General features: G+C 42.5%; 1 protein-coding gene across 4 annotated transcripts in view; it reads right to left on the bottom strand.

Moving 5' to 3' along the window:
* The window catches only part of LOC141087889 (A disintegrin and metalloproteinase with thrombospondin motifs 2-like), an 851,362-nt gene that overhangs the window by 288,127 nt on the left and 548,364 nt on the right, over positions 1-14,871 (bottom strand). For all 4 annotated transcript variants that reach the window (XM_073573740.1, XM_073573737.1, XM_073573739.1 and 1 more), the window contains one exon: positions 7,107-7,252. In XM_073573740.1, coding sequence (XP_073429841.1) covers positions 7,107-7,252 — 146 coding nt within the window. The remainder of the gene's footprint in view (positions 1-7,106; positions 7,253-14,871) is intronic.

Raw genomic sequence — 14,871 nt, 5'->3', positions numbered from 1 at the left:
GTCAGGCTGTGTGCCCACGTTTTTTAAGCATTTCCGCCGCATTTTTGCTGCTGTGGAAACACTTAAAAAATGCTAACAAAACGCATACCATGCAATCCTATGGAATTCCGCAGTTGCTGTGCCAATGCTGCGGATTTTTCCGCTGCGGAATCGCATAGCGGAGAAATCTGCAGCATGTCCATTAATTTTGTGGAATCGCGGCGATTCCGTCGCCATAGGATTGCATTGAAACGCTCACTTTACGCATGTGGCTATGCCCACCATGCGTAAAGTGAGCACTTCATGTGCGGATGGTATCCAGGGTCTGGTGGAGAGGAGACTCTCCTCCATGCCCTGGGTACCAAAAATAGGAATATACTTACCCTCTGTCAGCCCCCAGAGTTCTCAGGGGTGCTGCCGGCAAGTTCCGTTCCCAGGCGTGCTTTGCGAGAATGACCTCTGATGATGTAGCGGTCACGCAACCGCTACGTTATCAAAGGTCATTCTCGCAAAGCACGCCTGGGAACAGAACTTGCCGGCAGCACCGTTGAGGACCGGGATCGCCGCTGAGATCGGGGACTGCCAGGAGGTGAGTACATCTATATTTTTTATTTTTTTTAATTATTTTTAACATTCTATCTTTTACTATTGATGCTGCATAGGCAGCATCAATAGTAAAAAGTTGCTCACACTTGTCAAGCACTATGCTTGACAAGTGTGACAAACCTGTCGATCACTTTTCCCAGCGATGCTTCAAATCGACTGGAAAAGCGCTAGCATTCTGCAAGCTTAAAACGCTTGCAAAATGCTTGTGCTTTGTGGGAAAACGCAAGCAAATTCCACATGCATTTTACCCGTGGCGGGGAGTTGCAGACATGCTGCGGACAATTCCGCAGCATTTCTGCAATGTGGGCACATAGCCTCACAGCTGAGCTCCATTTCTTCAGCGATGACACTGTTCTCTGGGCACACAGTTTACATTCTTTTCAAGCTTGTTGTCAGGAAAAAGGGACCTTTGACCGGCACACAGCTATCACATCGCAGGGGGGCTTATCTTAATTATCCCACCGCTGCCACCAAATATGATGAAAAAACAGCAAACAAGTCTATTGACCTATCAATTTACTGCAGGGGCTTATTTTAGTTATCCCACTGCTGCCAGCAGTATGTCATGAACTACAGGGATTTATGTATATCACACTTTTTAGTTCCGCTTTGGAACTCGCAGCTCTCTGGCGCCCCCTTACCCTCAGGTCAGTCAGGGAACTGCAACTAGGATAATTGGTCGCCGGATGGGCCTGCTTCAATGTGGACTGCCTATTAGGCATGCTGCAGTGAGGGAATTATAAATGCTCTGGCCGCAGCCAGACAATAGCTTATAAAACCTGTTCCTTCACTGCCAGCTTTACCCACCTAGCCCAGATCACTGCTTCACTGCCACCAGCTCCGATTTCTCTCTTAATATTTCTTAATTAATAAAGGGGATGCAAAGCCAACCCAAATTAGTAGCGTAATTCACTTCAGGCACGTGCAAATTTCATTGTAGAGCAAGGGAAAACGAAACTAGTAATTTTATATTTTACTCCAAAAAGGTAGGCAGTGTTTACAGAAGGTATAAAAAGATTTTACAATATGAGACAATTAAAGTATGTACAGACAATTACAAAATAACAGGGATTAAAGAAGAAAAACACTTACAATTGCTTAGATCATCTCAGGCAGATGAGACTGGTGGGAGGAGCCATAAGTCGCAATGCATCACAGAGTTGGCTCTTTATCTCAGTTTTTCCCAGGCAAGACTGACTGCAGACTGAGTGACAGTAACTTATACTTCTAGGCTCTGACATTACTAAAGAGGCTGAGTTCAGAACGCCCACCCCTTTTTTCAGAGTTAGAAACTGGCTAAGAAAACTCATAATTATCATATCTCGGAGGGGGTACCTCGTATAGCGATGAACAGAGTCTTATCTTATTCAGGATGAAGCTGGTGTTCATTCAGATCCAAACGCAAGGCACCGGGCTGGCTTGGCTGTGCAGAAATCCATTTCTTGGATTCCGCTGAAGCTAGAGGCTGGCAAAACACAGGCCAAGTAGCCCCATCGAAGCATGTCCCAAATATGTATCGTTCATATTCATAACAAACTGGGGTTGAGTTATGCCCTCTTTACTATCTCCCATACATACAAAGGCAAGCACATGGTTTTTTAGACCAAGAACGTTCCTTAGGGAGGGGGGAGATCACACACTAGAGTTTTGGATTACAGAGATTGTGTGTGGAAAAGGGGCTGTGAGGAAAGGGGGGTTGACAAAGCCCCCAGCGTGTCTTTGCACTGCTCTAATGGATGCAGCTCCTGACGGGGGGGGAAGGGAAGCTTGACTCTGTGTGGCTATGGATGCAGCAGAGGTCAGTGTGTGAATGGAAAATTCTGGAAACGCGTGTTAATAAGGAAAACCATACATCATGTTTACATTATTGTGACACCTCCTCCTTTTGGACTGTGCTACAGAGGCAGGACCTCTCGGTACTCCTCCAAGCGCACTTCAGCGGGTTCGCCCCAGCGGGACAACCCATCAGCGTTGCCATGCTCGCTGCCTTTTTTGTGTTGCACGGTAAAGTCATACTGCTTGAGGGCAAGGCTCCAGCATAGCAACCTTCCGTTGGTTCCAGACACGGTGTGCAGCCAGCTCAGGGGGTTGTGGTTAGTTACCACAGTGAAGGTGTGCCCATACAGGTAGGGCTGCAAACTTTGCAGTGCCCAGACCATGGCCAGGTACTACTTCTCGATAATGGAGTAGGCCACTTCCCTTGGCAGAAGTTTCCGGCTCAGGTACAATATGGGGTGCTCTTGGTTCCCCAAGTTGACTTGGCTGAGCACAGCACCGAGGCCAAATTCGCTGGTGTCGGTCTGCACTAGGAACGGCCGACTGCTGTCGACTGTTTTCAACACTGGAGAGCTGCACAGGGCTGTTTTCAAAGCCCAGAAGGCCGCTCACAGCCATCAGTCCAGTTGACTATTTGGGGTAGCCTCCTCATGGTGAGGTCTGTCAAGGGCTTTGCAAGGCTGCTATAGTTCTGTACGAACCGCCTATAGTACCCTGCAGTGCCCAAGAAGGACATCACTTGTTTCTTGGTCCTGGGGTGGGCCAGGACACGATCGTGTCCACTTTCTCTGGCTCTGGACTCATGGAACCCCCGCCTACCCAGTGTCCCAGGTAGTGGACCTCATTCATGCCCATCTGGCACTTTCCCGGCTTGATGGCCAGACCTGCTTGCTGAATACACTTGAGCACCTTTTGGAGATGCTGAAGCAGGAACTGAAGATGGCAATGTCATCCAGGTATGCCACCGTGTACTTCTCCAGTCCCTGAAGATGGTGGTTGACCATCCGCTGGAAAGTGCAGGGGCATTTTTCATGCCGAAGGGCATGACTGTGGACTTGTACAGTCCAAAGGGGGTGATAAAGGCAGATCTCTCCTGTACCTTGGGGCTCAGAGGAATCTGTCAGTATCCCCAACTCAAATCCATGATGGATAGATATTTTGAGTTTGCCAACCGCTCAAGCAGATCCTTGAAGTGTGGCATTGAGGGCACTTCAGAGGCTGTGATGGCGTTGAGCCTCCTGTAGTCCATGCAGAACCGGGTGGTTTGATCCTTTTTGGGCATGAGAACTACAGGTGAGACCCACGCGCTCTTGGACTGTTGAATCACCCCCAGCTGTAACATCTCATTGATCTCTTGGCGCTTAACCTGCTGCACCTCCTCAGAGATCTGAAAGGGTGTTCACCATAGTGGGGCATGATTCCCGGTGTCTACCTCGTGGACCGCTAACTCAGTCCTTCCAGGTCAGTTGCCTGGAAGGGTTCCAGCGTGGTCCGCAGCTGCGACCACTGGGATTTGGATAGCGAGGCGCTTACCTCCATGTCCTCGATAGACCCATCGACCTTGGCTTGGGCCAGCATGTCCAAGAGGGGGTCTTTCTCCCTGTCCTCGGGCAGGTTGCAAACCGGTAGAATGCAGGCTTCACATTCATCAAGTTGACGTGAAAGGCCTTGCGCCTACCCCGAGCGTGGTCAAGCTTGACCACGTAGGTGACTGGGTTGAGCTGTTGGTAGATGATGTACGGGCCTTCCCAGACTGTCTGAAGCTTATCCTTTGGTACGGGGACCAGCACCCACGCCTTTTGACCCACTTGGTAGGTCCGCTCCCTGGCGTTCTGGTCATACTAGTGCATCTGGTCAGCCTGAGCCTCCGCCATGTTGTCATGCACCAACTGCATCAAGGTCTGCATCTTGTCACAGAAGTGCATGACATAAGCCATGATGGACACTTCAGAAGGGTTCGGCTCATCTTCCCAGGATTCTCTTACCAACCCAAGGGGTCCCCGGACTCACTTGCCTACAGGAGCTCGAAGGGGGAGAACCCCGTTGAGGCCTGCGGAACTTTGACTTGCATTGGGTTTCGTGTTTCAGTCGGCCTTCGACTTTTCACGATAATCGGCCGATTGCGTTCGACCCGACTTTTGCGAAAGTTGGGTTTCATGAAACCCGACTCGACCCGAAAAAAAGCAAAGTCGCTCATCTCTAGTCAACAGTAAGCAGCAAGCTCGCTTTCAGTCGTGAATCACTGCTGTGAAAAACATTGACTCAATGGGGCATAAAATGCATGTAAAATCTCTGGCTATCACTGCAGCTTTTGATGCAACTCACAGCACAACATAAATTCCAAGGAGCGGAAGACAGTCAATGCTATGTTAAAGCAAAAAGCAGACACAGCTATATTCAATAAATAATGGTGGCTAGTAATATGGAAAAAAAATGGGGGATGCATTCCAGCTCCTGGTAAAAAATATTTTCTTTATTCCATATAAATGTTAAAAATAACATCCAAGGCAAATGGATAAAAAGTGACGCGTTTTGAACGTACTCCAACGTTCTTTATTGAAGATGGCTAGTTAAGCTGTGTGATTCTTTTTTTCTGGCTAGTTATATACAGTATCATTGACGCTGAGTTCATGCAATTATTTAGCAAAAACAAGTACAATCCTGGTGGATCAGCAACAAACATAGTATACTTTGACGTGTGTGGGTTCAGATTTCACACAAGTCAATTACTTGACCACATCTTTCTTGAGTATACAAAAGGATAAATGATGAAATAATGGATGGAAAGCAGGAAGAGTATGGAAACCAGTATATGAGGATGATGATGGGGCTGGTAGCAAAGACCAGGCAGTAGCACTACTTGATGATGAGGACAGGCAACCAGAAAGATGAGGAGAGTAAGGAGGACAGCTTAAGCCTTGCTCATCTTTCTGGTTTATCATTGTGAGAAGGTTATGCTATTTCATGTGCTGACAGAGATACGTAGTTCCCTCATTGATGTGCGCCAAGATGTAAGCGGCTTATTTTCCAACAGCAGAGCCAGCAATAGATCATCCCCTAGTATTGTGAAAAAGAATTCCTATACCAGAGATGCATGCCACCACAATGAGCACCACCAGAGATTTCAGGCACTTTTGAGCTCCCTGCTCCAACATCACAATATCACCTACTCCTGATAACTTAGAGATGAAACCAAGCTTCCCCTAGAAGATCTTTTAGCCAGACATCAACTCTGCTCTTTAATACTGACACCACCACTCTGTAGGGTCGGGCTGAGGGAAGGTGATTAGGTGGTGCTGATCCAACAGGACTGGGGGGTTACCCACTTCGTGGCGCCGGCAGACATGAGACTGAGACGAGGGTTGTGTCCAACAGTTGAGATTTTATTGTCCGTTTTTCGGACGACCACCGTACTACATCACCGGATTTGTCCACAATTCACTTTTACACACAGACCCGGGTACCTTCTCTTTCTTATATGACCGTTCGTGGCGTCCTCTATGGCTCTTCCCCGCTGTGGCTGCCCTAAGCACTTTCACCACAGCATTTCACCCTTTAGAGTACGCCGTCCACCTGACACTCACGGTCTGTCTCTGTCCGCAGCCACTGTCCTTTTTGGGTCATCCCCCGTGACCGTCTCCACTGTCAGTAGCTCTCTGTAGGCCTTTTCCGTCTTTCTTCCTACAGCAAACTCTCCTCTCTAGTGAGCTCCCTTCGCTGACTGGAACTTCCAGAACCTTCCCTGACCTCTTATACTCCCAGTCCTAGTAGCTCCGCCCACTATCACCTGACAGTAACCTTTGACCAATGGCAGTTACCTTGACCCATGGCAGTTACACAGTCACTCTCCTATACTCCCCACTGCCCTCTAATGGTCAAACTACCACATGACACCCTTTTCTCTTTATCTCAGCCTACACTGCGCTATCTCTCTGTCTCTTACTACAGACAGACCTGTCCGTCAGCTCACCCTCCCCACAACTCTACCCCTCTGATGATATCACCTCCTCAACACTCATGTGGTTTCCCATTTATCAATAGTATTATCCACATGTGACTGTAAAATGGGACTGCGCTTCTCGCATGTCCACTCACCTACCACATAAGCCAAGCTAAGCTCACCCTACAGCCAGTTCACACATCCACTCCACACTTTCAGATGCCACCACTCGCCATTCTGATAGACCAGTAGGATGCTTGCTTTGAGTAACAACCAGGAACCCCTACCACCCAGCTTGGCCAAGACTGATAGGTACTCCACTTAAACTTATTCATAAGATATCACAACCAAGCTATACTCTCCCTCGGCAGGGCTGTGGGTATACTTACAAAATATACAAAAAGTGCACATTGTTGAAAAAGGTACAAAAAGATGAAATGAAAAGACATACACGCAAGGCAAAAATAGTCAAAAATAGTATAAAAAACTGATAGATCAGAGAGCAATTCTTTGCAGAAATGGGGGCAGATCTAGATGTGGTTCTCATGGTGTTCTGAAAATGAGGCTTTGTGGAGGAGATATTATAAAGGGTCTTATCCACCTCCCTCACCGCTGCTTCTGGTCAGGAGAGAGGGGGATGGCTAATTGTATGCACGGGACAAAGGAGAAAAGACATATTTCTAATTTATGTTATACTTTCTCACAACAACTCCTAGAGGAATAATATGACCACCAAATTTCCGAGCACATTTTCATCATCCTAGACACATCAAACATAACTATGATATATCCATAAAAAACTTACTGGGGATTGTCACAGGTTCTTGTTCTATATTTCACACCTGTCCCGCATGTCCGAGAGCATGATCCAAATTTACTCCATTGCCCCCAATTTCCATCTTGCCGGAGAATTTCATGAGTTAACCAAATGCAGTGACCTTTAAAGCAATGCTTAGAGCAAAGAAAATAATATATTATATTTATAATATACTATGATAGTAATATATTTTTCATTATGTAGGCAAGTACACAGTTTATCTTAAAAGCATTTAATATCTAATTACTTATATTTAATAAATAAAATAATAAGTACATTTAGAACATGAAAATTTCATTAAAAAATCTATTGCTGTATAATGATTTTTTGTGACTTATCATTTACTTTACAGTACTAAATCTTCTCAAGATAACTATTACTTTTTACAGGGTAATTCCAAGAATCACATTATTTTTCATAAAGCACAGTAAATATATTCTAATTGAAAATATACCTACTAAGCCCAACATAAAATTTCTTTCCATCTACATTATATCACTTTCTGTGTATCGATCTTCTTAGCTAACAGCACACAGGCATTGATGCTTCCTGGTATGAGCAGTTTGCTATAGGACAGAAGCTCTGCCCCTTTCCCTAAAATCATGCCTCATATTAGTGTGACGCTCAGTTACTTCTCATAGAGAAGCCATGAGTCAGGGAAGTCAAAGTGTCTAAGGCCAAGAGTCAGTAGGGTATGTAATAAACAGAGGGAAGATAAAAAGGCATAGTCAAGTCACAGTCTGGGGTCAAAATTTCAAGGTTAGAGTGCGTCAAGGCAAAATGAGTAATACAAATGGGTAGTCAAAAAACAAATCTAAGGTCTGGCAACAAAAGATCAGAATATCAGAGTTCAGAGCACAGAACAAACACACCACTAAGCCAAAACTCAGATTGAACATGAAGAGGAAGTCAGAGATCAGTTGCAGCCCATACTTGCTCTTCACCTTCAAAATATATGAAGGCAAGGACAGCGCAGCTGGCGCTGATTGGGCACTAGGGTCATGTGTCATTCCACCGCACCAAAGCTCCAGGACCACAAGTGCTGACACCGCAAGAGTGGCACCAGTATGGTAGAGGAGTATATGTTTTTTTATTTTATTGGGGCAAAACATTTAGTTGAAGAAGGGGTTGTCTTAGTAGTGGACAAGTCCTTTAAGTACTAGGTCTAAATCTCATTACAAAAAACAACATCAATAAAGCCCATCTAGCTTGCCTATTGTTGAGTCTTTTGGCTCAAGATATGTAAGTTTTTGTGGTCTGTCACTAAAAAAGACCTGGGTGTATGGGTGGACGATAAACTCACATTTAGTGGCCAGTGTCAGGCAGCTGCTGCAAAGGCAAATAAAATAATGGGATGCATTAAAAGAGGCATAGATGCTCATGAGGAGAACATAATTTTACCTCTATATAAGTCACTAGTGCGACCACACTTAGAATACTGTGTACAGTTCTGGTCTCAGGTGTATAAGAAAGACATAGCTGAACTGGAGCGGGTGCAGAGAAGAGCGACCAAGGTTATTGGGGAACTAGGGGGTCTGCAATACCAAGACAGGTTATTACACTTGGGGTTATTTAGTTTGGAGAATCGAAGGCTTAGGGGTGATCTTATTACAATGTATAAATATATGCGGGGACAATACAAAGACCTTTCTAATGATCTTTTTACTCTTAGACCTGTGAAGGGGGCAAGGGGGCATCCTCTACGTCTGGAGGAAAGAAGGTTTAAGCATACTCACAGACGTGCAATCTTTACTGTAAGAGCAGTGAGACTATGGAACTCTCTGCCATATGATGTTGTAATGAGTGATTCCCTACTAAAATTTAAGAAGGGACTGGATGCCTTTCTTGAAAAGAATTACAGGGTATATACACTAGTTTCCTTAATATTGCGTTGATCCAGGGAGCTAGTCTGATTGCCGTATGTGGAGTCGGGAAGGAATTTTTTTCCCCAATGTGAAGCTTACTGTTTGCTACATGGGTTTTTTTTTGCCTTCTTCTGGATCAACATGTTAGGCAAGTTAGGATAGGATATGGGTTGAACTAGATGGACTTAAAGTCTTCCTTCAACCTTAATAACTATATTACTATGTGATAAAAGTAACTTTTTGTTTTGCACCTTCAAGGAAGTGGCAACATTCCTCGAACGCCCATTTAATTGACAACAATTAACAATTATGTCATGATTTAATCTGTTTGCTAGAGGAAATCTTTAATGAAAATAATGCAAATGGACGGAGTTGAGTGATGCTCTATCCTGTAAGACAAGTGCTCCAAATCCAACCTCTGAGGCATCTACCTCTACCACGAAAAGTCAAGGTGGACCAATAATGAAATGTTCCTTTAATTTACTATAGTAATTAGAGAACCCATGAAAGTGTTAAAAAAAAATTTAGATCCTTGGGTTGCACCCGTTTCTTAATGTTTAGAACCTTTGATGGGTACATTCGGATACAATACAAGACAATCTATATATATAAAACTAAAAATCTATAGTAGCCCGCTCTATACAAATCCACAGCTCTCACCCGATTTCGGTGAAATTTGGCAGAGGGGGCTCCAGGAGTAGAATACTGCACACGTTAAATCTCGCTAGCCTCCCCCCGTCATGAGATTGGGTCCTCTGAAGTTAGGCCCTATACATATAATGGAGAAATGTGAAGGTGAAAGTAAACATGCTGAGGGGAAAACAACAGTTGTGACTGACAGGGACGGATTATAGCGACGGCGCTAAAGAGTCACTGCTAAAGGAGCCGCACCACTACATACAACACACAAACATTTCACAAACACCATACAAACATCACACAGACAGCACACATACACCAACCCACAAGCACACCAGACAAATGCCACAACACACCACACAAACATCAGACCACTCTAGACACACACAACACAAACACTACCCCATAAATACCACATGCACACCACACACACGCACGCACGCAAGGATCACATGAGCATGCAATACACTCTAATGGATGCACCCTATGCACACGGACGAACATTACTGAGCAGCAATATTGGTCAGGCGAAAAATGCCTCATAATAAGATTGTCATTATTGCTTACTATACAGCGAGCTTTCATCACTGAAGCTGCTGAGGTAAAGTGAAAGCTGAGCTCTGATTGGTTGCTATGGGCAACTAGACAAGTCTGCCTGTGAGGCGGTTTTCATTACTGTGATGTGAGCTCCTTCAAGTCATAGTAATACTGTGTGAGGGCTGCTCTGTATTTACTATTCATCCTATTACATCTCTTATCAGTGTCAGGTGAATACTAAAGGGTCATAATACTAAGGACTGTTTTTTAAAATGCTGCCCAAAAAATGACCTTCTTTTGGGCTAGTTCATCCAAAAGCTAAGAAAGCAAAATTGTGTCAAAGAGTTGAGACAAGTGAACAACGTGACTCACGGCTAGAAAAGAAACAGATGAGACAGGCTAAACGTAAGGCAGCTGAGACATCAGAGCAACGGGAATGTCGTCTTCACAAGAATCAGATAAGGCAGGCTGAAGCAAGGAATATGGAAACATCTTAACAAAAGGATGAACATTGTGAAAATGACTGCATATGACATATGCAACGTGTGCAAAGATGTAGGCAGGCTGATTTGAGTTTGGAAGCATTTCTTTACTGTAGCACTCTGAAAATGTCAATTTCAGGGTGACACTGAAAATTTTACTTTAGGCTGGTTTCACACTTGCGTTTTTTTGCGATGTGTTTTTGCGCATACATGCGCATGCATTTTCCCCATGTTTAACATGGGTGCGCATTGTCATACGTTTGTACGCGTTTGTATGCGCATGCGTTTTTTTGTAGTGTGCGCCCAGGCGCACAAAATGCAACCTGTTGCATTTTTAGTGCGTCCGACTGGTCTCAAAAAAACGCATGCGCACGCAATGCGCATGGAATTGACCCAAAGACACATTGAAGTCTATGAGAACGCTGACATGCACACGTCAGCGTAAACGCATGCGTTTTTAAAAAAAACGCGCAAAAAACAAGGAAATGCATTAAAAATGCATGATGCGTTTTTTTATGCGCGTTTGCACTGCTCACGCAGCGCAGAGTAAAAATCGCAAGTGTGAAAGTAGCCTTAGCTACCATAACCAACAATTTAACATATTTTCTGCGAGCGAAGCTGCGGGTATTCTACTAGTACAGTATATGCTCAAGGAAGTTTACTTTTTGAATCAAGAGAGTACATTTTTCAAGTTTAGCAAATAAACAATTGTCAGATAGGAGATAAACAGATTGTTGGTAGCCAGATGCAAAGAGACGTACATAAAAGAAGATCATAAACAAGGATGTGGGTAAAAATGCAAAAAGATTCTCTAGATCATTGCAAGTTGTATTTTTAATGGTACATTATATAGAGTACAAATCATACAGAGAATAGTAGCTCACCGTGCTCTATTCATGATCTTTTCAAAGTCTATGAAACGGACTGAGATGGCATACAGAGAGTCAGTCCCATAGAACAGAGCCCCAGTGAATGTACCCAGACACTGCCTCAATCAAACAGGTACCATGGCCTGGCCTGAGCCGTGGGACCCCACTAATCAGACACTTACTAGGAGCTCGTTTCAGGGCAATACAATAAATAAGGCATATTTGGCTAGCTAGCTGGATACTTTTCCAAAAAAAACAAGTCTATTGCCAAATAAGCACCTACAGATGAAATAAACAACAGCACTTGATTTTCAAATAGAATTTTCTTATTTATTACATTCAAAATTGGCCAATTTTAACCAGATACTGTATTTGTTATCTGAAATATAATAGGACTACAATTTCAAAGCTCTAAATTTGAACAAATTACATAATAATTGTTCTAATTCATATCCTGACCCACCAAAAGCAAACGTCTAATCTCCCCTGGAACTCTACGAGGCGCTAAAATCTACTTTAAAGGGAATAAATAAATAGACTCACCAGTGCAGTGAACAAAATGTCAAAATGGTTCCATCTAAGGAAACCGCAGGTGAACAAAATAATTCCAAAGGCTGAGAGACATCCACATTTTAAAAAGTAGTAAGTTAATAAATTAAAAGATTTTCAAGCTCTCCTTGCCTTTAAAGGTCCACGAAGCATCATTTATTGCCACCTGGAACACTGGAACAGATAAAAGAAACACAATGTGCAGAACATCCGTACGGAGTGGAATAAAATTGCTTTATTATACTCACAAAATAAAAATCTAAGCTTGAAAGGTAGCACAGTAAATATTACTTTAAAATGGTTGGTTGGCCCTTCAAGTTTCATCTAGGAATGGTTAAAGGTGCAATTTTTGTTTGGCAGATGTATACCCTAAGCATTGCTCACAATATATTTTATAGCACATGTCCAGCTTTTCAACCAATTCTTTGTATTATTACAGTTAACCTAGAAAAAACAAAGGACCAACTTCCTAAATTGTTTTTATTAAACACATGAAATCAAATAGGGGCTGTAGACACAAAACGGTAGGATATTTGTAATGCTTTGTATCACTATTTATGTTCAATCGAATGGACTAAAAAATGATTGCAAAATGTACCCACATTTTATGTATTGATGGCTAAAGTGACAAACGATCATTCTAAACTTGTAAAGTTTTATAAAGACAGTGACTATTCAAAATAAAAGGTGCAAAATAGAGCCTCAGTATCCACAACCAAGAAAACATAACACAAATGTACCAACATGAAAAGACGACTGCCTATCCATGTCTTATCCGATGTTGAAAATGGTGATACAGCACATATCTAGGCGGCCAGCATATCCTCGGATATGGACTCCACTTTCAGTGATGCACGGTTTGAGTTTGGTTCACCGATGTCGCTCTGGCCTCCAAGATTGGTAAATCTGAGACATCTTTCTGTGGGGCTACATCAAAAACTCAGCATACCGGAGACAACGCATCAATAAAATAGTGGAGTTCATATCCGAGGATATGCTGACACACGTCTGGCCAGAACTGGACTACTGCGTAGACATCTGCCATGCCACCAATGTAAACCATTTTGTAGTGCATAGGAAAAACTTGGATAATGCATCTTTTCATGCTAATACATTTGTGTGACGTTCCCTTGGCTATGAACACCCAGGCTATCATTTTGCACCATTCTTATTGAATCATCTTGTATAATATACTGTATATTAAAAATGAAGAGCTCATAAATATAACGCAAAAAAACCTCCTTAATATGCAATAAACACATTCATACAATTCCTTCGTAACTTTTCGAAGGCCTTTTTCTTTTTTAAGGCCCTTATAAGTGCAAGAACAAAAGGTAAAGGAAAAAATTCCCTAGAATTTACTGTGATGTTTTCATTAACTCTTCTGCCACAATTCTTTTCTCTTTTGACCTTTACAGTAGATCTGATTTTCCAGAATGTCTCTAGTCTTAACACACTTGTTGCATTTATGTTAATTTTCCTTAGACATTTGTTTCTCTGCTAACATTATATTGTCATCTCTAATGTTTTTCAGTATGATTTTTATCACACATTGCGCTTTTGCTGCTTTTCATGCAAATTAATAGCTGCTTTGTTACAGTACCAGCAAAAGGCTTGAGATTTCAGGAATCTCGTGCACACACTTTTTTTCTAAACAAATTTGAAAATTGCTGCTTTTTTTTAAAACTGCAGCATGTTATTTCTTTCAGCATTTTTTCACGCATAGAAAGCAATGAGAAAGTGCAAAAAATACAACGAAACATTGCTATCAGTTTTCTCAGCATTTTTAGTGAAAAAAATGCAGGTAAAGCAGGATGTGAAACCCATTTATTTTTGTGATTTTTCCAAGGTTAAACTAAAATGTCTTGATATCCTCACATTACTATGGCTTTTAATATTAGTACAGTTAAATTAAATGAGTGATATGTGTTAAAGTACAATGCTTAACCAACTCAATGCCCTTCCAATGTGCATAAGTAAACAATGCCCAACTCCCAATATGTCAAAGTAAACAATGCCTGACCAACTCAATGCCCTACCAATGTGCGAAAGTAAACAATGCCCAACTAACTCAATGCCCTACTAATATGTGAAAGTAAACAATGCTTAACGAACTAAATGACCTATCAATGTATGAAAGTAAACAATGTCCAACCAACTCAATGCCCTACCAATGCGTGAAAGTGAACAATGGCCCAAACAACTCAATGCCCTACCAATGTGTGAAAGTAAGCAATGTCTAACTCAGTGCCTTAGCAATGTTTTAAAACAATAACCTATCAACTCAATGTCATACCAATTCAACTTCCCCTGCTGTTTCACATTTGCAAATATGCATTTTTTCATGAACTCATGGAACCTTAGGGTAGAAGCAAATCTGAACTTTAAGCTTAATCTTGAAAAACGCAGCAAAAAAATGCAGCAAGAAAAGCAGCAATAAAGACATCTTAATGTGCATTTTGGCTGCAGCTTTTTACTTCCAAGAGATTAGGCTTTGGCTACAGACAAAAATGCAGCAAAAAAGCAACGTGTGAACATAGCCTTAGAGTACATAGGAGAGCATCTTGTAAGATTACTACGTTCGATATAATAGTTTCTAGTTTTATGTGGCAACCCATTAATTATTGAGATAAAGCCTTTATGGAAGCTTTCTACACCAGTTATGTTAAAATGGTATTTAGCCTTCAGCAAATAATTATTACATAACATTCTAATAGTCTCTCTATTATAAATCAATACACTGATTTTCAGTCATTCAGTAAGACCCTTTGCTTAATTCTAATGACTAGTAAGGTGGCCCAGTCAAGTGCTT

The sequence above is a fragment of the Dendrobates tinctorius genome, unplaced genomic scaffold (assembly GCF_039654945.1).
Source record: "Dendrobates tinctorius isolate UK_male_01 unplaced genomic scaffold, ASM3965494v1 ptg000036l, whole genome shotgun sequence".
Taxonomy (NCBI): Eukaryota; Metazoa; Chordata; class Amphibia; order Anura; family Dendrobatidae; genus Dendrobates; species Dendrobates tinctorius.
The sequence above is the reverse complement of the archived record's forward strand: the minus strand, read 5'-3'. Positions and strand labels throughout refer to the sequence as shown.